At 38.7% G+C, this 23,251-nt stretch overlaps 1 protein-coding gene and 1 non-coding gene across 2 annotated transcripts in view; one reads left to right on the forward strand and one right to left on the reverse strand.

Annotated features, from left to right (window-relative positions):
* The window catches only part of DCHS2 (dachsous cadherin-related 2), a gene marked incomplete at its 5' end in the record, with an annotated part of 66,385 nt that extends 46,139 nt beyond the window's left edge, over positions 1 to 20,246 (forward strand). Inside the window, 7 exons of the mRNA XM_068136752.1 lie at positions 1,826 to 1,936; positions 3,761 to 3,972; positions 5,419 to 5,570; positions 8,358 to 8,488; positions 10,129 to 10,412; positions 13,156 to 13,294; positions 14,743 to 20,246. Coding sequence (XP_067992853.1) covers positions 1,826 to 1,936; positions 3,761 to 3,972; positions 5,419 to 5,570; positions 8,358 to 8,488; positions 10,129 to 10,412; positions 13,156 to 13,294; positions 14,743 to 17,351 — 3,638 coding nt within the window. The remainder of the gene's footprint in view (positions 1 to 1,825; positions 1,937 to 3,760; positions 3,973 to 5,418; positions 5,571 to 8,357; positions 8,489 to 10,128; positions 10,413 to 13,155; positions 13,295 to 14,742) is intronic.
* Positions 11,010 to 11,116, reverse strand: LOC137440962 (U6 spliceosomal RNA). Its single transcript, XR_010987272.1, has one exon. It is a non-coding gene; the product is annotated as a U6 spliceosomal RNA (small nuclear RNA).
* Positions 20,247 to 23,251: the final 3,005 nt, after the last annotated feature.

The following is a 23,251-nucleotide window of genomic DNA, read 5'->3' on the forward strand; positions in this document are numbered from 1 at the left end:
ATTTTTTCTAAAAGGTATAAAATATGTAGCCTCTTATTCTGTAAGTCATCTCTTGCTCTTTGTGCCCAGTTAGCTTTTTCTGTCTCGAGCAATTAAGAGGTCTTGAGAAATAATTAGAAGTATGAACCGGGGTGAGGTGATGGGAGTGGGAGAGACTACTGTAATGAGAGCTGAAGAGAGAAATGATATAGTGATACAGGAGCTCAGTTCTAGTGTATATGTTACATCCAAACATAGAGTGGATAATATTTTGAGCCAATTTGGCCAGGTAGGCAAATACTGTTTGTACTCCCATCCTTCAGTCAGCAGGTATAATGTAAAGGTTGGCAAATAGGCTGTTTAAAGCAGTTTGAGATACTTTCAAATGCAGTCAGATTGTCTATGATTGAACTGATAAAACAGCTAAGTATAAACCTCTCTGTGCTTCCCTTAATATTCTGAACTAATTCAGAAGTTGATTGTATAACATTTCAAGTCAACAGAAAGTTAATTGCTTTCTGCTATGATCTTGATGTGTCCCTCCTTCCTCGCACTAGCTTCAGCGCTGATCTTATCCTCATCCCACCATTTCAGTGTGCTTTGCAGCCAGAAGTCTACCTTTCTTTTAATTTGCTCCAGGTTAAGTGTTACAAATAGACTGCAGATAGCATCAGAAGATAAATAGTGGCATTCTTTGGACCTTGATTATTTATTTTTTTTTATTGTTCTTATTTTTAATGCTGCTCTGAGGATGCTGTGAATGATTACTCTTGCAGACTTTTGTGGTAAATCAAAGTTGTTCAACAATGAAAATTCAAACTGCAACCCCTTATTTTAGTTCCTAAAACAGCCTAGTGCAAAGTTCATTTCAGTCTTGATTGGATTTTGCTTCTGTAACTTTTCTGATAAATGTTTTCTGAATGTACTGAAAGAAAATTACAGCTGTCAAAATTGACAAATTTTTGCTTTTGACAGTCAGATTTTAGGAACAAATGACAAAGCACTTAAAAAAATATTTCCTGTTTTTTTTAAATTAAAAAAAAGGAACAAAGCTAAAAAAAAGTAACAGTTGTAAGAGCAACATTTCCTCTCATTTTTGCACCAAAGATAAGGCCCTTTCTTCTCGCATCCAGGACACTGTGTGTGAACAGCGTGCTCTTTGTAATGCAATAAAATAGCTAGCTGTCTGTAATCATGTTTGGAGGAGTTCAAGTTGCACAGTAACCTCACTCCATCACAGCTGTATAGGATCAGTTACAATTAAATAATTAATCCATTGAAATAAATTCCTGTATATACTAAACAATTTCATAACTCTTGTGAAAAGAATAGTTATTTTGGAGTCTTAGCAATGCTTTAAAAACTTGCTGTAGTTTTGTTAAATGTGGTGATTCTGAACAGTAAAATGTCTTCAGTTCCACATTTTTCTCTCAAACAGCATTTTTATTTCATGTGTCTTGTATTCTCTATTCAATTTTTGGTCTTCTCATGCAATTAGAATTCTGCTTGAATTGACACATGGGTGTGCATGTAGTTTCATCTTTTCATTATTTCTGTTGAACGATGTCTAATTCAAATTTTAAAGAATATTTCCTTTAGAACACTGTTCAAAAATCCAAATTGAACTCAGATAATGGAAAAACAAATGGTGATTCAGGAGTAACATGCATTCTTGTGATACACAAAAAGAGGACTAATATTCTTACAATAATTAATGCAAAGGTGAGATTTAAATGACCAAAGACAGCATAATCTCTGTAAAAATTCTGCTATTAATCACATTAATGTAAAAAGGTAACAAAACCTTTTAAGTGTGCATGATGAAAATGTCTTATTGCTTCCATAGGTACATCAGTTCTAACTGTGGAAGCTTATGAAAGCAGTTTTACAGGAGAAAACATAAAATACAGCATCTTCAGTGACAAGGAAAGCATATTCTCCATACACCCCATTACAGGTAATGTTTTATAAATATGTGGGGCTTGTTCAATAGGCTGTGTAGCATAAACAATATAGTCTCCGAGCATCAGGTGGAATACTGTTGTAACAAGCCATGCTGAGAAACAGTTACATGATTTTTTTAAATGAGTTTCTTAAGCACATTCTTCACAAACAGTGGTGGAATTTCTATAACAGTGGAAGTTACAGGTCTTACTGCGAGATGTATGAGCCATTGTGGTTTCTTCTGTTTCCTTTCTTCAGAAACACTTCTTCTGTTTCTTAATAAACAGTAAGTGAAGGCCTTTCAGGACTCTTAAAAGCAATTCTTATCTCAGCATTAATTTTGACACCAGTAACTCTTTAACTGTTATTTCTACAGCAGAAGTATTTTGAGCTATATAGATGCCCTTTCTGTCTTAGGGGTTCTAAACAGCCAAAGGTCTGTTCTACTTGTCTTTTCAAGTACTGATGTTAGTTACCTCACTATGGAGAAGACTTTCACCTCGCCTAGGGAACTTACTATGTCACAGGATCACATGAAGTACAGTAGGGAGTGACTCAAAGATACGAACTAGTCTGTGTTCTGACACAGAAGGGGAATCAACCATTCCAAAATATGACAGAAGTTTATCAGTCGTGTTCTTAAACTCCCAGTGACAGTAATTCTGTAAGCCTTCAGTCTATACAAGTCTTGGCTGTTGGCAAGTTTTTGTTATTTATGTGAACGTTTACTGAAATTATTTAAACGTTGCTTCTTAACCTAGTAACAAGACAGAGGAAGAAAAGCCCAATCTTTACTCATTTGAAGACTCTTAACCTAGTTTCATCTTCTTGTGGGCTAGAATGAACAACTGGTTCCTTCACTTGCTCCTACTAGGTGTTGGACCTCAAACTTGCTTACTTGTTCCATGCTCTGTTATTCAATCATCTTGAAGTGCATTCCTTCTGTTGCTGTCTTTCTGTATACAGAATGTGATCATTTTTATATGTTGTGCTGAAGACAAACCACCTGCCAGCTTTGAAATCTTTATTCCAAATTTGAATTCTTGAACACTGGACAGATCCATAGACGATATCTAATCATTGCTCTTTAGCTTAGAAAGTAAAAATTAAAAAATACTAGTTTGGAGAGCCACAGTTGATGGGTTCTTATGTTGTCACAGGTTTGGGATATAGATATTCATGGCATCATTACTGAAAAATTCATGTAAAAGTGAATTTAAATTCTAATGAAATTAACACACATATTTACTGTTTGATGTTTGGGTGTAATGAATAAGTTCAATTATAGTGCTGTATTACCCAGAAGATTGAAGCAACAACCACCAATTTCCAAGGACGTTTGAGTCTTAATGTCAGGATGTCTAGTTGTACTTGTTGTCTCCATAATTTTGGTGGAATTTTCAGGGGGTGCTCACTGCATCAGGAGTCAGTATTTTCACTGTATGTCAGTGAGATATAGAAACTGACACATCTATTGCCCATTTTGGATATTTACAGTGTGATAGATGTAGCCACTCTCAGATGTCATGTCCAGGAGCAGACATCATGAAGCCACTTTATTTCTTTATCCCTCTATCAGTAAATTGACTTTGTTTAGGAAATTGCCAACATGGTGGTTGATCAGTGAAAACTTAGCTACCTAAGCTTTGTACAGTAACTAGCATGTGAGAGGTGATACTAGGTAGAGGAAGGACACAGTGGGAAGCTTGCTGGAGTTCTGTCATGTGTCCAGTGAAGGAGACTATATATGTTAGGGGCTTCATAACTGCATTTGTGCAGTTTTATTTTTTTTATTAGGTTTGTCACATCTCAATACTTCATTATTTTAACAAACCAGGTGCAATCACAGTGAAAGAGCCAAAGCTTCTTGATCATGAAGTTAAGAATAAAATACATCTTTCAATTTTGGCTGAAAATAGTTTGACTTCAGCACTCTGTGGAGTGACAGTTTTGATACAAGATGTGAATGACAATGTACCTAAATTTGAGCAAAGCCATTACAAAGCATCGGTATGGGAAGGCCAAAGCCCTCAAACAGACATCATACAGGTAAGTGGAAATATATTTTTCCAAGCTCAGTGCTATAGTTAAAACCAAGTTTGGCTCGTCTGTTCATGACTGCAGTCCTGTCTGTTCTGGATCACTGTCTCTTGGGGTTCTTGGCTTTGCTACTACTGTGCTTGAATATCCAAAATATTAGATGATTTATTGCTTTTTTCTAGGCTACATTTTGAATCTTTTATTTATGTTTAAATTGAAAAAGAATTCTTTATCTTCTTAACAGTTGTGCAGATGAACTTTAAATTATTTTTAACAACATTTCTGTTTTTCTCTTCGAGTAGTGGAAAAATACCATTCAAATCTGTGCTTCTGGTAACAGTATAGACTGAGCCTTGCATTAATGCATCTACTGAAAGGGCTCTAGCAATAAAAAGAATACTTTCAACTCATCAGACTAGTAGAGTCAAACCCGAGTGTTCAATTTAAAATCTGATGCCTACAGAGCAGCTTGTCTTAATTTAAATGTGCAAACACTTCTTCCTATGAATGGATCCATTCTCCAAAAGTGTTTCCAGCTGGCCATGTTAGAGCAAAAGAAGACATCAGTTGGACCAGAAGAACGCATAATTTCCTCAATATATGTTCTTACATTGCAAGTGAGGTCACACTGAGGGTCATGTTAGGTACTAAAGATATTTCTCCTCTAGAGAATAAATAAATGGAAAGCTACAAATGCCTCCAGGGCAAAGTGATTAGAAACTGATGGACATTTTATTTAGAGAAACATATGTCTAGGAATGCTGAAAAATCAGAAGGCAGTCAACCCAGATGTGTAGTCAGAATTTTATAACAGAATAGATTCTTTTTCCTTTATTCAGACTGCTCTGTTTTGGATCCCATACTCACTAAAACGCTTGTTCAGCAACCAGAAGAATACAAAGACGACTCTTTGAATCAGAGGAGTCCTTGAGAAACCAGTTCACTGCTTTTGAATGCTATTTATTCTGTTGGTTTTAGACTTGCCTTTATCTTTTTTTTGTATTTTCTGGTTCATATTTTAAAAAGGAATTAATCAACTATTCCATGAAAGCTCCAAAACCAAATTCATTTAATTATTGTATCCCTTTTCTTATGACAGGAATGCTTTAATGGTCACTCCTTGACTCGTGATAAATTGTGTTTTTATGCACTAAACAGAAACAGCATTCTAACTGCAACCTTAATAGAAGAAATGTGAAATGATTACATTCAACCCTAGCACTTTATGTAGCTGAATTTCAAATTACTCAAGGAAAGAACTCCTGTGCATCCTATTGTGATACATGAACAGATTTTGTGACCTTACATGACGCTCATGTTGGTGACCCACGATTATTTGCTTAAATCTGTGCAGTCAAAAGGAAAGTAACCAGAAATATATGGCTGTAGTGTAAGGTTTTTCTTTCTGAAATATTTTGCCATTCTGAATTAAGCTTCAGTTTGGATCCCAAACAGGTATTTGCAACTGACCTTGACAGTGGGTTGAATGGAGAAATGGAGTACTCAATTTTATCTGGTAATGAAAATGCAGCCTTTCTAATTGATTCAGCACGAGGGATTATAGCAACTAATACAGTCTTGGATCATGAAAATGCTTCGTCTCACAGGTCTGTATGTAGGGTTCATATAAAAATATATTATTATTCTTGTTCACATTAACTTGATATTGTTTGTTACACATTTTATAGCTTTCTGTTGATATTCATTACTCATAAAACCTGAGTGTGAGCCAGACTGCCTCGAGAACAGCCCTAAAGTGCCCATTTGTACTACAGATCCTTGTGTACTCAAATTTAGGGGATGAAATTCAAACTTGTGTAACCAATGGCAGCACTTACAGATGTGAGTGTTACTCACTATGCAAATGATGACAGTTTCTGGATTTTAGTTTGAGAACTCTACAGTCATTCCCTCTCAGGAACCACTTTTTATACATATGTGAAGACAAAGAGAAAACAAACCGAATAGTTCAAATTTTCTTCTCCCTGGTATGATAGCACACTCCTTTAGGCTGTCTCCATCTATAAGCTGTCATGTACTAAGTATTTGCTACTTCCTGTTCTCAAAAAAAGTGTGAGTAAATATGACCAAGGGCGCATGACAATTTTTCTGTACAGATCACACCATAATTGGAATTAGAACGCAAATGAACCATGCATTGAAGAGAAACTACGACTTATTAATACACACTTTGAATGTACTGCAATCTCTATAAAAAGTAAATTTCTGTGTATCTGTCAGTCTAAATCACCTTTGTTTTTCCATATGGTTGTGGCATCAGTTAAATTTTCCTATCCTCTGGGACCTCAAAATTGTAAGCAGAAACCAAAATTCAGAATCAGAATTTTTATGATCTAGAATAACTTGTAGAAAACCCCATCAAAAAGATCAACAGAATATTACTTTTCTGAAAAAAATCAATGTAGTTTTTCAATAACATCCTAAGGGGCAGACTTTGGTTTAACTTAGTATCCACAACACATCATTTGGAGTTTACTTTTCACATTTTCACTGAATCAAAAACATCAGTTCTGATTTTTAGTCATTTAAATAGAGTAATATTATTTGTAACTAGTACTTTAAAAGGAAGCCTTTAATAAATCCTCCAAAGGAGGGATGTTTAATGCTAATGAAGCACTGAAGGTGTAGGCATAATAATTCTTATATCTGTCTTTAACTGGTAGTCTGATTTATTTCAGTATTTATGTTGGAATTCTAGTCTTTCAAACTAACAGTTTGTTCATGGAATCTGAAGCTTCATATTCATTCTCTTTATTAATGCACTATTAATATGTATGTTGATGGGTGAAAAGTGAATAGGAAAAGAAGGTTTCAAAATTGTTTTCCTGTTTAATTTTGAAATGTTACTATTCCTTCTTCCAGATTTGCTAGGAGTTATTTTATCTAAATTGAACATTTTGATCTCCAGAAGCTTTAAGTGCCTTAATAGGTGTTCTAATGAAAGTGTTGACAGAATCTTAATTTTAGTGCCTTGACTGAGATGTTTCTATGAGAGGTTTTTTCCTGAAACTGTGGAAAGTGATTATTTTTAGTAAAATATTTCCATATGTATACCTTATCAATATTAATTCTAGAAAAAGTATGCTTTCTCTATGGAATTATAGCTGGTCTCTGATTGAATTCTAGCCTACAATTCAAGACATGTCAAAATCCACAAGGATACCCATAGTAGAGCTGTTGTGGTTCAGGAATGGAAGTGATGCAATCCCCAGCTTGAATTACAACTTTGGTTTTCCATATTGTCATGTGAACATTTAGCAAGTAACACCTATTTGATGCTTTAAACAAAACCTGTGACTTAGAAGAAAGAGTGATAAATAAAGCATTCAGAAGATCTGCAAGGAGACCCAGAAAATACGACGTCACATGCAGTTATTAGTACACAGAGCACTTAATTGAGATGCCTGGCTCTGACTTGTGTATTCTTTTGCATAGATTGATGTCATCTTCTTTATTTTGTCTGTTCCTGGTTTTTTTTAGAGCACCTATTAAGTAAGAGTTGATTTCCAGTTCCCTTCTGGACAATTTTTAAATACTTGGGAGAGGTGAAGTTGTCTTTGTTTATAATAAATATTTGCTCTTTATTGTTCAGAAGCTAGCTCCCACAGAGTAAACATCCTTTTATCCATGTTTATCAGGTTGTTACTTACCATTTTCTTTGCTACATTGTTTGTAGACATGTGAAGGTTGTTAACAGAATCTACTACCCATCCTTATGCAGGTGTAAAATGGAAGCATACAGGCAGCTTCTCTTAATTTGACAGTAAGATTTTTGCCCCACTAAAGTCAGTGAGAACTTTGCCATTGTCAAATGGTGTTCAAGCTTTCAATTTTTCACTTATATTTATAATAAAATATAGGGGCTATTCGTTATCTCTGCAGACATTTTGGCTCAATATTACTGTGAGTGTTTTCATATTACCAAATTTTCACATTCCTGTTGTCTCATTAAGAACAGTGAGGAGTCAGGTTCTTAACAAGGACAATTTGGTGCTTAACTTTTGATTCCTGCTCTGAATTACCAACTGGAAAAATAATGTCATATTGGAAAGGTTCTTCTTAGCTTGTCTAACCACCTGCATTTGGTATAAAATTGGGTGAAATGAATACGGATGAATGCTTCCTTTTCTTTGTACAATTTTATGGTTTTGTCACCTAGAATCCTAGATATTTTTCCTGCAAGATAGCTAAAAAAAACCCCAACCTCCAGACAGTCAACCTTACAGAAAGATGGAGTTCAAGAATTGCAATGAAAAGCAGAAACAGTTAATCATTTAGTTTGGATTTTTTTTCCTCTGCTCATAACATTGGTCGATAATTTGATTATCTGATTTCTGACTGGTATTGACAATTACTGCTTCCTTTAATTTTAGGCTGGTTGTACAAGCTGCTGATAAAGGAAATCCCAGACATTCTTCTACAAGTCTTGTAAGCATACAAGTGTTAGATATTAATGACAATGCTCCGATTTTCCAACCTCTAGATGAAGTGGAGATCCTAGAAAGTAAGTGTGATGGTAACAGCTAAGTTTTTGTTAAGACTGGGATTTGTCAGACAGTGGTAGTGCTTTTGGTGGTTTATGTAACTAAGCAACTGTAGTAAAAAGGATAATGAATCATATTAAAACTGAAATACTAAGTAAAATGTGATCTGTTTTTCTTTTGAGAGGCATGATTCTTAATCTTTAGACATTGTGTTTAAGATTGGAACAAAACCCATAGGCAATTCTGAAAGACGAAAACAAACTCTGCAGAAATACATCTGTAATCTGTTCATTTTGGGCTCCAGTGTCGTTCTTCAGATGTCTTCAATTTCTGCTCTCTCCAGTAAAAATACTTGGTGTTAAAACCAGCATTGTTATAAATGAGACATTTTTAACTTCACTGTGATGAAAGAAATAATTTCTGTAAATTTGAAGGAGATGTTGAAATGCTCTATAGCTAGATCCTGTTGATCGCGAAGAGGAGGACTCTTGACCTCCTGAATTCTAATCTCATCACAGATTTGTTACTTCGTGTAACATTGGCTCAGCATTTACAGACCTAGAGTCTTAGCAAGCATTTTCAAATGCAGGCATCATACATGTTGCAGTGATACACATTAGAAAATTTATAAAGATTTCAGGTGCTGAAATTCCAGTACACATCTTAAAAGATACAAAGACTGTCTTTCTCGTGATAATGTTTTACCCTTTTCAAAATTTACCTCCCACTCATAATGACAGATACAGGAGTCATGGATGCACAGCAGCTGTAAACTACTGGCTAGTTATTTAGGGTTTTGTATTGCATTTAAGAGCACTTGGAATGGAATGGAGTGGAATTAACCAGGTTGGAAAAGACCTTCCACATCATCGAGTCCAACCTATCCCCCAACACCATCTAATCAACTAAACCATGGCACCAAGTGTCTCGTCCAATCTCCTCCTAAACACCTCCAATGACGGCGACTCCACCACCTCCCTGGGCAGCCCATTGCACAGCAATTTTTGAGGCTTAATGCCTAAGGCATGTAAATGGGAAACAGTTTAGTTTCTGTTAACTTCAGACTTTGTTAGATGATCACTAGTAGGTTTAGTTTGCAGTCCCTGGTACTTCACACATGACAAAAGCTGTCTGTATCCTGTTTCTTGATCCTCTAGACTGTATCTTGAGATCTTAAGATTTCTATGCCATGTAGGTCTGTCTGGAGATCTCATTTTCCTTTAGTGGCATTCTCCTTTGTAAAAGCTTAGAAATTGTATTCACTGGTTGTACACATACCAGGGGACTCTGCCTCATTTAAATATACTTATGGAAGTTTGTGACACTATTCAGTAAATTAACATCACCTACACACTTGTGGAAACCCATGAAACTTCCTGTTACTGGTGAAGAAACAGTTATGGTGACATTGCATCCGGGAAGGTCAGAAGAAGAACTGAACTAAAGTTGGGGTAAAGCTGTTGCGTTTGAAGAAATCCACTGCTATTTCCGTAGCATTTCTGGATATTGGTCTTGTTGTAAAATGCAAAGTCAAAACACACCAAAAGCTAATACACAAAGATTACAGATATTTAAGATTCAATATTACAAAACTGGCAAAATCGTCAGAAACTGTAACATCATTTTTAGCTATGACTTATTCTAGGAATTGTTGTTTCAGGTGCCCTGCCTGGTTTTATAGTGACTCAGGTATCAGCAAGTGATGCAGACTCCAGGCCAGCACTTCAGTTTGGTTTTATTTGTAATAGTTGTGGAATGAAATTTGCCATCGATCAGCACACTGGTGTAGTCATGTTGGTGGAACCACTAGATTTCGAAGAAACTGCTGTGTATAAGCTGAGAATCATCGTTTCAGATTCTGTACATCAAACAGAAGCAGAACTCACCATCATTGTTTTGGATGTCAATGATAACCCACCAGTGTTTACTCAGGATTTGTATCAGGTGGGAATGTAGCAAATAGAAAAAAAAAAAGTGATGCTTTTCTGTCTGTGTCTGTGATAAGCTTGTTTATATTTGTCTTAAAAATGCTTTTGAGCACTGAAAAGGAAGGTCTCTGCAAATCATTCCTCAGTATAAACACAGGAGAACTTTTCTGGGAAACACTAACCACTTCCTAGGAATTCTGTTAAGAGGACTGAGGGTATTGTTCAGTTTTCATGTTTGTAGTTTCTGATTTCAGAAGAAAAATGGTGTGGATGCTAGCTCTACTCCATACGCTGTGCGTTTGTCACTGGGAGTTGCGGGATATAATCCAAACCGATTTGGGGATATAAGAGTCTGGTGTTCAGAGCTTCCTTCTGAGAGAATGGTAAAGAAGTTGGTAGATCTACTCTGGCCCTATTACTGTGGTATAAATATCTTCATTTTCAGTTAGGCAGCTCCACGGAGGTATAGAAAATGCTCTTGCTAGTCCTATGAGCTAGACCAGCTGTTTATACCATGTTGCACCCTAGGCTGTGGTGTACTATCTTGGCTGCCAGAGCACACTGTTGACTCATATTGGGCATGGTGTCAACCAGCCCCCCTAGACATTTAATAAAAAGTAGTGAATGTTTCATGAATATGCATGTCATCCTTGTACAGGGGCCATGCTAGTCTGCTCTGTATCTCTCTAAATTTAGTATATATGCTACTGATATGAGCACAATATCATACACAAGGCTTTCGAGTTGGCTGCTAAAAGGGTTTTGCCCTCACTTCATTGATCCTAAGGTTGTGGGGCTTTGGCATGTGCATGTGGGCTCGGTGCATGTAATGGATTTAGGGTTAAGGATGGACAGAGGGACAAAGCCTAGAGCTCCAGGTGAAGTTAGGCTGCAGTAAGGCATGGGAAAGATGAGGCTGGCACAGGAGTTGCTTTGTTAGGACATGTTTGTGTGAAGCTATGCTGTGCAGCTTGAGCTGAGACCTGAGAGCATCTTGAGAATCTATTATTCAGCCTGGAAAAGGGAAGGCTTAGTAAGGATCTGTGTGTGTGCCAGTATGCGTGAGTGGAGTAAAAAAAGACAGAGCCAGACTCTCTTCTGTGGTCTCCAGTGACAGGACGAGAGGCAGTGGGCACAAGCTGAAATACAAGAAATTCTGTTTAAACATCAGGAATAACTTCTTTTTAAAACACTGACAAGTGACTGAGTAGTGGCATGGTTTGCCTAAAGAGGTTGTGGAGCCTTAATCCCTGCAGATAATCAAAACTCAACCACATACTCATGGGCCCCTTGCTCTAGGTGACGCTGCTCTGAGCCAAGGGTGGGACCAGATGACCTCTGGAGGTGCTTTGCTAGCCTCAGCTATTCTGTGATCCTGTGAACTGAGTTGTTTACTTGACTTGGTGCTTTATGTGTGTGATGGATGTGCTCAGAACCAAAAATATGAAGCACTACAGAAGGCTTGGATTGAATAATGCTTCATGTTTATAAATCTCAGCCAGATTGAATGAAGAAATAAGCCTAAACATTTGGTGTAGTAAAGAAATTTCAACTTCTGAGCATGTACAGGCACAGCAATTTAATTTCTTGGATAACTATGGGACAGGCTGTAAGCACCTGTGAAACTTTCAGGTGCCTGAGTTGTCAGGATTTGTGTAAACTGCCCACTTAAAACCCATCAGTCAAAATTCTGAAAAAGTAATGCATTATTAATGCTCAAGTGATTTTTAGACCTTGCCTTAAGTTTTGTCAGCCCCCATACATGTCTGATTTTAGAGAGTAGTTTGGGCAAGTACTTGCTTGGGCAAGTGCTAGGAATTTTTTTGTCTATTGGAGCAGGCGTTACAGACAAGGTTCTTAACTGATGCAAAGCAGTGTAGCTCTGGCTCTAACATAAATAGCTGAGCTTCTCTCGTCACAATCTTGATGTTTTGGTGTGTTGCTTGGACAGTGAAATGCACTGCTTCTTTCTGGTCAGTGGTATGTATAAATTACCTAGTTGTCATCCTGTAATTTTTACCCTTTTATTGTCCATTCATATGTTTTCATATTTATACTTTCCTTATACAGTTCCATATATATAGCCATTATATACATGCAGTTATTTGAATCTAAGGCTTGAAATTATGATAAAGGTTGCTGCTACATCATACTGTTAATCTGAAATTGCATTTGTATGGTGGAAGCAAACTTTGGTCACAGAAGTACTGTATCTGGACTTCAAATAATAGCAGCTCTTAAGAAGGGAAACCACTTTCTTGTTTTCATAGGTTGTATGAAGAAAAAGGGAGGAGTAATCCAGCAATGATTAAGTGCTCTGGTTCTGGAATTTTCAGGTTACATTTATAGCTTTTATTAATGGTCAATCCTATACTCCAGAGGGGGATTGCAGACTGTATTCCAAGTACAGAAATCAAAATGTTTCTGAAAGCAGGGAGAAAAATCCATTGTAGGTATTCCTTACACTACTGAAAAAAGAGATTCAGTAAATCTCTGAACTCATTGTCATAATGAAACAAAGCTAGATTGATATTACCACTCTCTAAAGTTTACAGTAAATTTTGGCTATACTGTATGTGGTTTCAGTATCTCAACTCTTTTTATAGTTTTGTTCCAGAAGAAAATGAGTAGGTAGAACTTTCCAAAGCTGGTAACTTTCAATAAGATCATTTGAAAGCAGATGTTTTTTTGGTTTTTTTTTTATATTAAAAATATTTTATTGAGTTCAATCAAAACTGGAATTTTGCTTTATATGTCAGGTGAGCTTGCCAGAGCTCATTTCTATGGGTGCCACTGTTCTGACAGTCTCTGCCGTGGATAGGGATTCGGAGCATAACGGAATGGTTTCCTACAAAATCCGCTCTTCCTCTGAGGGGTTTTCCATTGATCACAAGAATGGTGAGTCTGTAAGCATGGTTTATAACTTCAGCTTTTTCAGTGTGAATTGAAGAGTTCTATTGCATTTCCTCACCCACTGCCAGTAATTACTTGAGTTCTGGAAATACTTGGTCTCCTAAGTTTGCCATACATTTTGCCTAAATCTATCATTATCTATCACTGAGAAACTTGTCACATCAGAGACTGTCATTTTCAGGTTGTCCCAGAACAGATAGTTATGGCATCCTATAGGCGCTATTCTTATGATTTTTTATTTGTTAGACAAGTTGCTGTGTGACTTTCATTGGTACATAACTTTTCAGATCATGTACTGAATTTCACTCAAGTTCATATTTTTCAGTATAAGTTGAACCTATCATAATGGAGCTTCTCTAACAGATAGGGCTGTATGCTTTTCATATTGTTTTTTCAGAAAGCTTATGTTATCCTGTACTACCAAATGCAATTTAAATGTTTTCTAAATTGAGGACACTCTTTCCAAAATACATAATTTTCTTCAACAGTTAGGAGATGTACAGACTTAAATTTTCTGACCTGATGTTGTTAAAACTCTAGAAAGTCAGCGTGTCTCTGTATGCATGTGTACATAAGATTTTGGGGAATGTCAGATTCAGAGATTACTAGGCACAGCAAAAATGATGTGCAACTGCTGTTCAGTGAGCAGGCCCTTATCACTTCTTGTTCCCAGGGGTTTACATACATAAGCTGAATATTTGAATGCAATGTTTGTTGAGTGATGGTACTCCAAACTGAATATACAGTTATCTCACCCAGTTACAGCTGCTTTCTTATTGTCCATTTGTTTCTATGTATTCAGCTAACTGTCTTTGTTTGGCTAGTGGCTGTTTCCAGCCTCATCTTTCTCTTCAGCCCCCTGTAAGTATTGAAAGACTACAGTGAGGTCCCCTAAAGCCTTCTCTTCTACAGACCTAACAACCCCAACACTCTCAGCCTGTCTTCACAGCAGAGGTGTTCCAGCCCTCTGATCATCTTTGTCGCCCTCCTCTGGATTTGCTTCAAGTTGCACCCCAACCTAGGTGCAGAACGTTGCCCTTGTTGTTGTTGAACCTCATGAAGTTCACATGGGTGCATTTCTTGAATGCTGGTCTAGGTCCCTCTGGACAGGGACCCGTCCCTCTGCTATGTCAACTGCGCCACTCAGCTTGAGGTCATCTTGCCTGCTGAGGGTGCCTGAATGCCACTGTGTGTGTCACTGATGTTAAACAGTACCGGTCCAAGTGCAGATTCCCTGAAGCTTACCATTCTTCAGTGATCTCCATTCAGACATTGAGCTGTTGAGCCATTACTCTCTGGATGCCAGAGAGTTACTCTAGGGTGTGCAGCCATTACAGTAATTTTCAAATATGATTAGATTTGTCTTTTGAAATCATTTACTTGCCTTAGTGAGTATGAAGTGTGGGGCTTTGTTAATTCTGGTTTATTTTCAGGTTCAGTGTTCACTATGGGACCAGTGACACAACTGGGGAAGATTTCCTGTATTCGACTCCTGATAGAAGCCACAGATGGTGGCAGTCCCACTTTGAGTGCGATTACCTCCGTAGAAGTGCACATAGAAGATGTCAATAACTATGCCCCGCAGTTCACAAGGGTTCTTTACAATCTCAGAGTGAGCGAAGATGCCTCAGCTGGAGAAAGTGTCCTCATGTTTTCTGCTACAGACCATGACTGGACACATGAAAACGCCTATATTGAATACTCCATTATTGATGGCAATGCTGCAAATTTATTCTCTGTGGAAACAAGTGTGGTGGAGTCAGAAACATCCTACAAACTTGTTGGCAGGCTTGTTTTGAGCAATACTCTTGACAGGGAAATGGCTGCTTCACACAGTTTGGTCCTCCTTGCCTCCAATCGTGGAACACCCTCCTTAAATTCAACTGCTACTGTGCTAATAACTGTACTGGATGTAAATGATAATCCTCCAGTATTTAGCAGCTCAGAGTACCATGTTCACATCAAAGAAAGCGTCCCTGTAGGTAGCCATGTCACTGAAGTTACAGCAAGTGACTGTGATGCAGGCACTAATGCAGAGATCACTTATGCTATCATCTCTGGAAATGACAGGGGACATTTTCGCTTGGATGGGAAAACGGGAGCAGTGGATTTGGTGAAAACGCTGGATTATGAGGATACCATAACATTCACTTTGGTCATCCAAGCCACAGATGGCGGAGCTGATGTAAAAAATGTGGCTTTTTCTGTTGTTCTTGTTAGTGTCCTGGATGACAATGATTATGCCCCACTGTTTCTGTTTCCCAGCCTGAGCTGCACTGTCAGTGAAAATCTGCCTACCTTTTCTTTTGTGTGTGCTGTTAATGCACTGGATTTTGATAAAGGCTCCTATGGACATCTTACCTACTCCATCCAGTCCTCGTGTTTGGCTTATCGTGAAGTTCCTAGAGACCATGACATGTTCTTCATTGATCATTTGACAGGAGATATTCTTACGAAGCAAATGTTTGACTATGAAAGTCAGAATAGGTACTGTCTCATCATCCAAGCGAAAGACAAAGGTGATTTGCTGGCTACTGTTACAGTCCAGGTAGATATTGAGGCAACAGATGAATTTGACCCAGTCTTTACACAAGACCAGTATTTCTTTAATCTCCCCGAGAGGAATGAAGCAGGCCAGTTGCTTGGCAGAGTGACAGCATCAGACAGCGATGGTGGACTGGATGGAGTTGTTCATTACTCCCTGCTAAAAACATCTCCATTCTTTTCTGTGAATCAAACCACTGGTAATATTTATTTGACTCAGAGTGTTCACAGAAAGAAAAACAGCAGCAAAAGGAATGATGACCCCCTGGAATTGTTGATAAGGGCTCACAGCCCAAAAATGGAGTCAAAGTTCACAATATGCACCGTTCTGGTGAATATCTCCAATTCTCCTGAGTGTTATCCTATACTGTCAGAGTACAGACTGACCATTAGTGTTTCAGCCTCCTTGGTAGTGTTCCTACTGCTTGTAGTCAGTCTCATCGTGCTTATTCTGAGACATAAGCAGAAAGACCTGATGAACTTTTGTGTGAAAAAAGAAGCTGCAGCCTCCTCAGCTACTGATGTAAATTCAGTCAGTGAAGATAAGGACTGCCAGAAAATCCAGAGTACTGAGAGCAGTATGCTTCCTATGGGTGCTATAGCAGAATGGTTGAACCTAGCAGGAATTGGAGAAGGGAAGGATGATGGTGTCTCCTGCAGGCATTCAGACTCCAGTGGCCATGGTTCTACTGAAGGAGAAACTGCAGAGGATGAGGAAATCAAAAGGATCAATGAGCATCCTTGCAGAAAGAGTACTGTCTCAGTGCTTAGTGAGTGTGGCTCACGGGTGCCGGATTCGGGGATCCCAAGAGAGTCTGATCAGCTTTCGTGTGAATCTGGTGAAATGGATGACATAGCTACCACACAAAGCATGGAGAGTGTGTCGGCCATTAAAGGAGAAGGCAGAGAAGCAGCCTGTGAGATAGTCTATGCATATAAAATGTTGTCTCAAACACTGAAGAGAATGAAAATAAAAGAGAAAGACATAATGACAGACCTCACAAGAGAATGTGTCTTCATGTCAGAGAGGCAAGACTCTGGGTATGATTCCCTTGCAACTCTTAGCACCTCTGATGAAGATTCTGGAGGTGGTTGTAACTGGGAACCCAGATTTCAACCTTTTGCCTCAGTGTTTAATGATATTGCAAAACTGAAAGATGAGAATGTACACATTCATAGCTTCCCTAAGGAGAAGAAGTCTTCTGTTTTCCCTCCTCCCTTGATAACATCAGTAGCTCAGCCTGGTGTGAGGACAGTGCCACCACGAATGCCAAATACAATATCAGGACAAACATTTAAAAAATGTCCTTGTTCTCCCCTTATCCATAGTCCTGAATACCCTCCACCAACCATGACTCCCAGTTTTTCTCCCTCTCTCTCTTTACTCACCATGCAGACACCTACTGCTCCTCCAGCAGTGTCTGACAGGAAAATGATAGGAACATGTCTTATTGATCCAAGCCATGAACTTTCAACAGAGGAAGAAATTCAGGTTTAGGTTATTAACTGACAGTTTATGGGAAAAGGGAAAAAAAATAAAAGGCTTAAAGTGTATTTTGTTATTGTTTCTCAAGAAGAATATGCCTGTCAGAGCTATCTCACCAGTATCCTTTCTCTTTTCATAAGCTGAAAAAGTTGAAATACAAAAATAGCCACAAAGTTGGTAACTATCCATCTTGTTCTTCCCAGAATACACTGTGAGGTCATGAGGCTTCTCTTTCAGCTCCCAACTGTGGTTTCCTATGTAAATAGCACATCAAAGTGCCTGGTAACCAACTTAACTAATTTTACTGGTTTTCTCATAAAATATGTCAATAACAAAACAAGGTAATGAGTCTCTGCTGTGGAAAAGCTTTATTAGCATGCTGGTAGATTTGGACTGTTTCAGTGATGGTATTAGAAGAGGGTACTAGAGGGATGTGCATGTGCAGCAAGATTTGGGGTGAGTATAGAATAAAGCAAGGATGCCTATTAAGCTATTTCTCCAGTGTTTTCTCAGCCTTCCCATATCTCAGTCTCTGGGTCCCAACAAGCTATTGGGCCTGGTGTAGTTTAATCATCTGCCATGGCTCCCCAGTGTGCTTTATTAGCTGTCTTTGTGATGCGGAATCTCACTTAATGGTTTCTGTGTACCTTTTGTTTAACTCCTGGTGTAAAGTCAGACAGTTAAGGTTATCTAAGTAGTAACAGATCACCCTCAGAAAACAGAATAAGATAAAAGCAACTAACTCTTCTATTGCTAGATCTAAAATAGGTACCTATTTTCTTTCTGTCCTATTGCAGAAGCTGTTCTGGTCCCCAGGTTCCTCTATGAACAGTGTTACAGGTCTGAAGGGCTTGTGTGCCTTTATTCTGGTCTTTGGTCCTATGCTGGGCATATCTCTGCAAGACCTTGCTGGTTGTATGCATCATACATAAGGCATTCTGTGTATATGTATATCCAGACACATACACATGCCTATTTTATTGTGTGTGCTTGTATATTGTATCAGATCAATAAAATACACAAAAAATACATCTAGAGTAATTCTGGTTTCTCTTCAGTGTATATTTAGAAGTATTTCACATTATATGTATTAAAAATGATGTATAGGGAAGGGTGTAATCGGTACCTAGGAATCTGTTACAAGTTTGATGTGTACAGAAGTGTATGTTGTGCAGGTCAGAACAGAGGAAGAGCATACAGTGTGGTTAGACCGAAGTAATCTTGTGGGATCAGCATCATGCATGTAGTGGCTTTTGTCACTTCCTTGGCCATACCTGCCAAGATTTGCAGCCTGTGGGCTTATAACCTCTCTTTGAATAAGATCCTGTTTCTAAGGCTACCCTTATACCCATGCTATCATGCCACAGGATTCATGCTTACTACAAGAAAGATGTTGAGGTGGTGGAGCAGGTCCAAAGAAGGGCAAGTAAGCTGGTGAAGGTTCTGGAGAACAATTCTTACAAGGAGCAGGTGAGGGAACTGGGGTTGTTCAGTCTGGGGAAGAGGCTGGGGGGAGACCTTCTCACTCTCTACCTGAAAAGAGCTTTCAGTGAGATGGGTGTTGGTCTGTTCTCCCAAGTAGGAAGTGACAGGATGAAAGGAAATGGCTTCAAGATGTTTTAAGGGAGATTTAGATTAGAAGAAACTTCTTCATTGGAGTATACTCCCCAGGGAGGTAGTTGAATCCATGTCCCTGGAGGAGACACAGAGATGTGATGCTAAGGGACCTGGTTAGGTACCAGGCTTGATTGAGTTGGACTTGATCTTAAAGGTCTTTTCCAACTGAAACAGTTCAGTGATCTTATGCTGCTATGCAAGAATGCTTCTTTTAAAGCTGGTATTAGTTCTTTGTACTACCATGGATTATGAAACAAGACTTAGCTTAGGAATTCATTGAGATAGACAAATGTTATTAATAAAGGAGACAGGATGATGAGTTTTATAGTCAGATAACAGCCTGTGCCAGGGAGAGCAAAGCAAAGAAGAGGAGTCATTCTCAGTTCATATCTGAACATGGAGTACCAGTTAAAGGCCATTATTTCAGAATTAGTATTATTTTCCACCTATTAAACAGGCTATAGACAGCATAATGTTGACTCTTAGGTCTTAACTTGGAATTTCTAATAGAATGAGTGGTGTTCTTTGTGGTGTTCAGTTCTGTGCAGTTAGTTTCAGGAGGAACACATGGCTCAGGACTACCTTTTCTATATAGTCAACAGCTTAGCCAATGTGATTTTGGTTTCAGATTGTAATGGCCAAGTGCCAGCTATTGCGTTGAGGAGCAATGAACACATACTGTGCTGATAGGGAATAATTTTTCCAGTAGGTTATCAGTGAAAGAATAAATGCTGTTCACAGCAACACTGTCTGATCTTTCACATTGATGGATATGAAGTGGTAGCTATGGCCTCATTTCATGTATGGAGTCAAGGCTGATGGAAAGGTAGCTTTTTCTTCATTCGTATTGCTGTTAGAAATGGAATGTTATTAACATTAGAAATCATTAGGAAACTCATTAGAAAAATCATTAGAAAATTCAGTCATATTTAGCACAAGATTTGACCCTCACCATTCTAATATGTGCCTGCTTCCTATAGTTCTACTTAAAGCTTCAGAAAGGCTTGTTCTTGTTTGTGCTCTTTTTTCCTCCTTTGAATGCAGGTTGGTTTTGATGCCTTTCTGAAAAATTAGATATGTTTTACATTGTATTTATCAAGCACATAATATAGGCAGTGCATGCTTTATGCACCTCTTGAGTGTTACAGTGATCTTTATCTCTTACCTATTTGCTCATTCTGTATCAAAGGGGAAGTGACAGCCTGATACATTGTTGTTTTCTGTATAATCAGGCGTATAAATGTGTCCATTGAAACAAGTGTCCACAATAAATCATGTGTAATTCTTTTAGCTTCACTGCTTTCTTTTTCCTTAAGTAAATAGTATAACTTCTATAATTTATCAGAAGTTTAATATCAGCTTGCCTCAAAGAGGCTGTGTTACTTTGCAGTTCTGCACACCAGTTTTAGCACTTTGGAGAAGATACAGAACTTGTTAGTGGAAAATCATATTAAGCTCAAAATGCATAAGCTATAAAATAAAAGACAGTTGTCTCTTCTGGAATTTTGGCTGCCTGCCTTCTGGATTTGCTTGTTGGCAGCCTTGAAAACACTGGTGTAAATCACTACCAAATGGATATCAAAATTCCATCTACCAGTAGTAATCATCAAATTGACATTCAAACAGATTCCTGTGCAGAGAGGAAAGGCCCTCATATTTTTAGTGGATATATAATTTAGATATTATGAAAATATATACCTGTTTTCTAAAATTGTACTAAAACCACTAGTTACCTACACAAGTCCGTATTCCATTTGTATTTCGTCTTCAGCTGAAGACCGGAATTGTTCCTAAAGTAGCTTCAGATATAAACAGTTCAAATGAAACTGAACCCTTGTTGCTAAGTCTCTTGCGCTGATGATTCCTGCTACAATTTATATTTGGTTGCTGTCAATTTTCTGTGCCATGTAGTCACTTGTTTTCTTTAACTGACGTGTAGTTTCCTGAAGAACTGTTTCACTCTTCTCTTTGTGAGACCTCTAAGCCAAGAAGTGCTCCCATGACAAAAGTTGTTACTAGAACGTCAGCTAGCAGCAGACTGTGCCAGCATGGCTTTATACTTTAAAAATTCCCCCTTAAATACAACATTTTTTTAAATGTTGGAAAAAAATGTGGATGCCTAAGAACAAGAAAAGAGGCCTTACAGAAAGGAAAACTTAGATTCGAAAACTTTCTGGTTTAGGCTTGCATTTTACATTGCTATGAGGGCTATTCCTCATAAAAAGACAGATGCTTTTCTTCTAAAATGTATTAAATATGATGGAGCATCTGTAAGGAATACAGAGAGGCATCAGGGTAGGCTGGAGCTGCAGAATGGTTCTGTTTCTTGACACATAGGTGTAACTTGAGCAATGTAGAGAATACAAAATTCTTTAGCTGATGCTAATCACAAAAATAAGAATTGCTGCTCTGTTACTGTGTAAATACTTGGCTGACCCAAACAAATCCTGTGCCCACTGAATCGTTTGATGCCAAATCATAGGCCTGAAAATGCAGATAATCATGGTAAAGGACTGAAGTGATCCACCATGGTGTTCAAACTGTCAGCTGAAAATCTCATTACAATTAGAAATATCAAATCTTTTCAATATTATGTTCAAACCAAAAGGTTTGCCACTCTACAAACTACACTCAAAACTGATGTCCACATCACATTATCCACTTGAAAATGATGTTACACTTCCTTTTGTAGCTTTAGACTATTTAACACAATTTTGGACATTCCTCACCTTCCCTAAGGCTGCTTATGAGCTGTCTTAGAAAACAGAACTTAAGCTGTTAATTGTGAGAGCCTAACCTAGAGGAATACTTGCCTGGAATTTATATGCACCTACAGCATTTAGCTGAAAATTCTCAAAGGAGAATTTCAGAAGTTTCTAAAATGCTCTTACTGGTGTTATAACCATAAGAAATGAATAGCAAGTCAAGCCTGCTTGAATTGACCTCAGAAATTCCTGCCTCAAGCCCTGTCTGGCTGGGTGTAGACTCATTTCCAGCATCTCCCTTTTGACAAACTGTAGGGTTCATTTAATTTCAAATGGTTTGAATATACTGGGTTCTGATCCAAGACTCCAAGACTTCTTCCACCAATTTCTGTGGGACTTGAATAAAAAATGCACCTGAAAGAAATGGACAACATGTGTGTCTCCCTGGTACTGTAACAAGAGTCCCTGGCAGGAGAGAGCTGGCTTCCCAGCGTGCAGGGCTGTAAACCAGCAGGATGGAGCATTGAAAGAAGGGAAATCAAGAGCCTGGAAAAGAGACTAGAACCAGCAGGGGTGAGCAGATTTGGAGGTTCCTTTATGCTTGACTGATGCGAGCCTTGCTTTATATGCTTATTTTGGAGTGACTTTTAGAGAAGTCTGGAAACTGGCTAATGTGATGCCCATCCACAACAGGGGACAGATGGAGGAACCTGGAAACTACAGGCCTGTCAACCTGACCTCAGCGGCAGGGAAAATTATGGAGCAGATCATCTTGGGGGAAATCGCATAGCACCTGAAGGACAGCCAAGAGATTAGGCTCAGCCAGCATGGATTCCGGAAAGGCAGGTCCTGCCTGACCAACCTGATCTCCTTCTATGATCAGGTGACTGCCTGGTGGATGTGGGCCAGGCTGTGGGTGCAGTCTACCTGGACGTCAGCAAGGCCTTTGACACTATTCCCCGCAGCAAACCGCTGGTCAAGCTGTCAGCCCATGACTTGGACAGCAGCACTCTGTGCTGGGTTAGGAACTGGCTGGAGGCATGAGCCCAGAGAGTGGTGGGGAATGGTGCCACATCCAGCTGGCAGCCAGTCACTAGTGGTGTCCCCCATGGATCAGTGCTGGGCCCCATCCTGTTCAATATCTTTATTGATGATCTGGATGAGGGGATTGAGTCAATCATCAGTAAATTTGCTGATGACACCAAGTTGGGGGCAGGTGTTGATCTGTTAGAGGGTAGAAGGACTCTCCAGAGTGACCTTGACAGGCTGGACAGACAACATAGTGGTATTCAACAAGTCTTAAGTGCTAGGTGCTGCAATGTGGTCAAAACAACCCCATGCAGTGCTACAGGCTGGGGTCAGAGTGGCTGGAGAGCAGCTAAATAGAAAGGGACCTGGGGGTACTGATTGACAGCCAGCTGAACATGAGCCAGCAGTGTGCCCAGGTGGCTAAGAAGGCCAGTGGCATCCTGGTTTGCATCAAGAATAGTGTGGCCAGCAGGAGCAGGGAAGTCATTCTGCCCCTGTACTTAGCACTGGTTAGGTCACACCTTGAGTACTGTGTCCAGTTCTGGGCCCCTCAATTTAAGA

This window comes from Melanerpes formicivorus, unplaced genomic scaffold, assembly GCF_026170545.1.
Source record: "Melanerpes formicivorus ecotype bairdi unplaced genomic scaffold, bMelFor1.0.p_v2 SCAF_4, whole genome shotgun sequence".
Classification (NCBI taxonomy): Eukaryota; Metazoa; Chordata; class Aves; order Piciformes; family Picidae; genus Melanerpes; species Melanerpes formicivorus.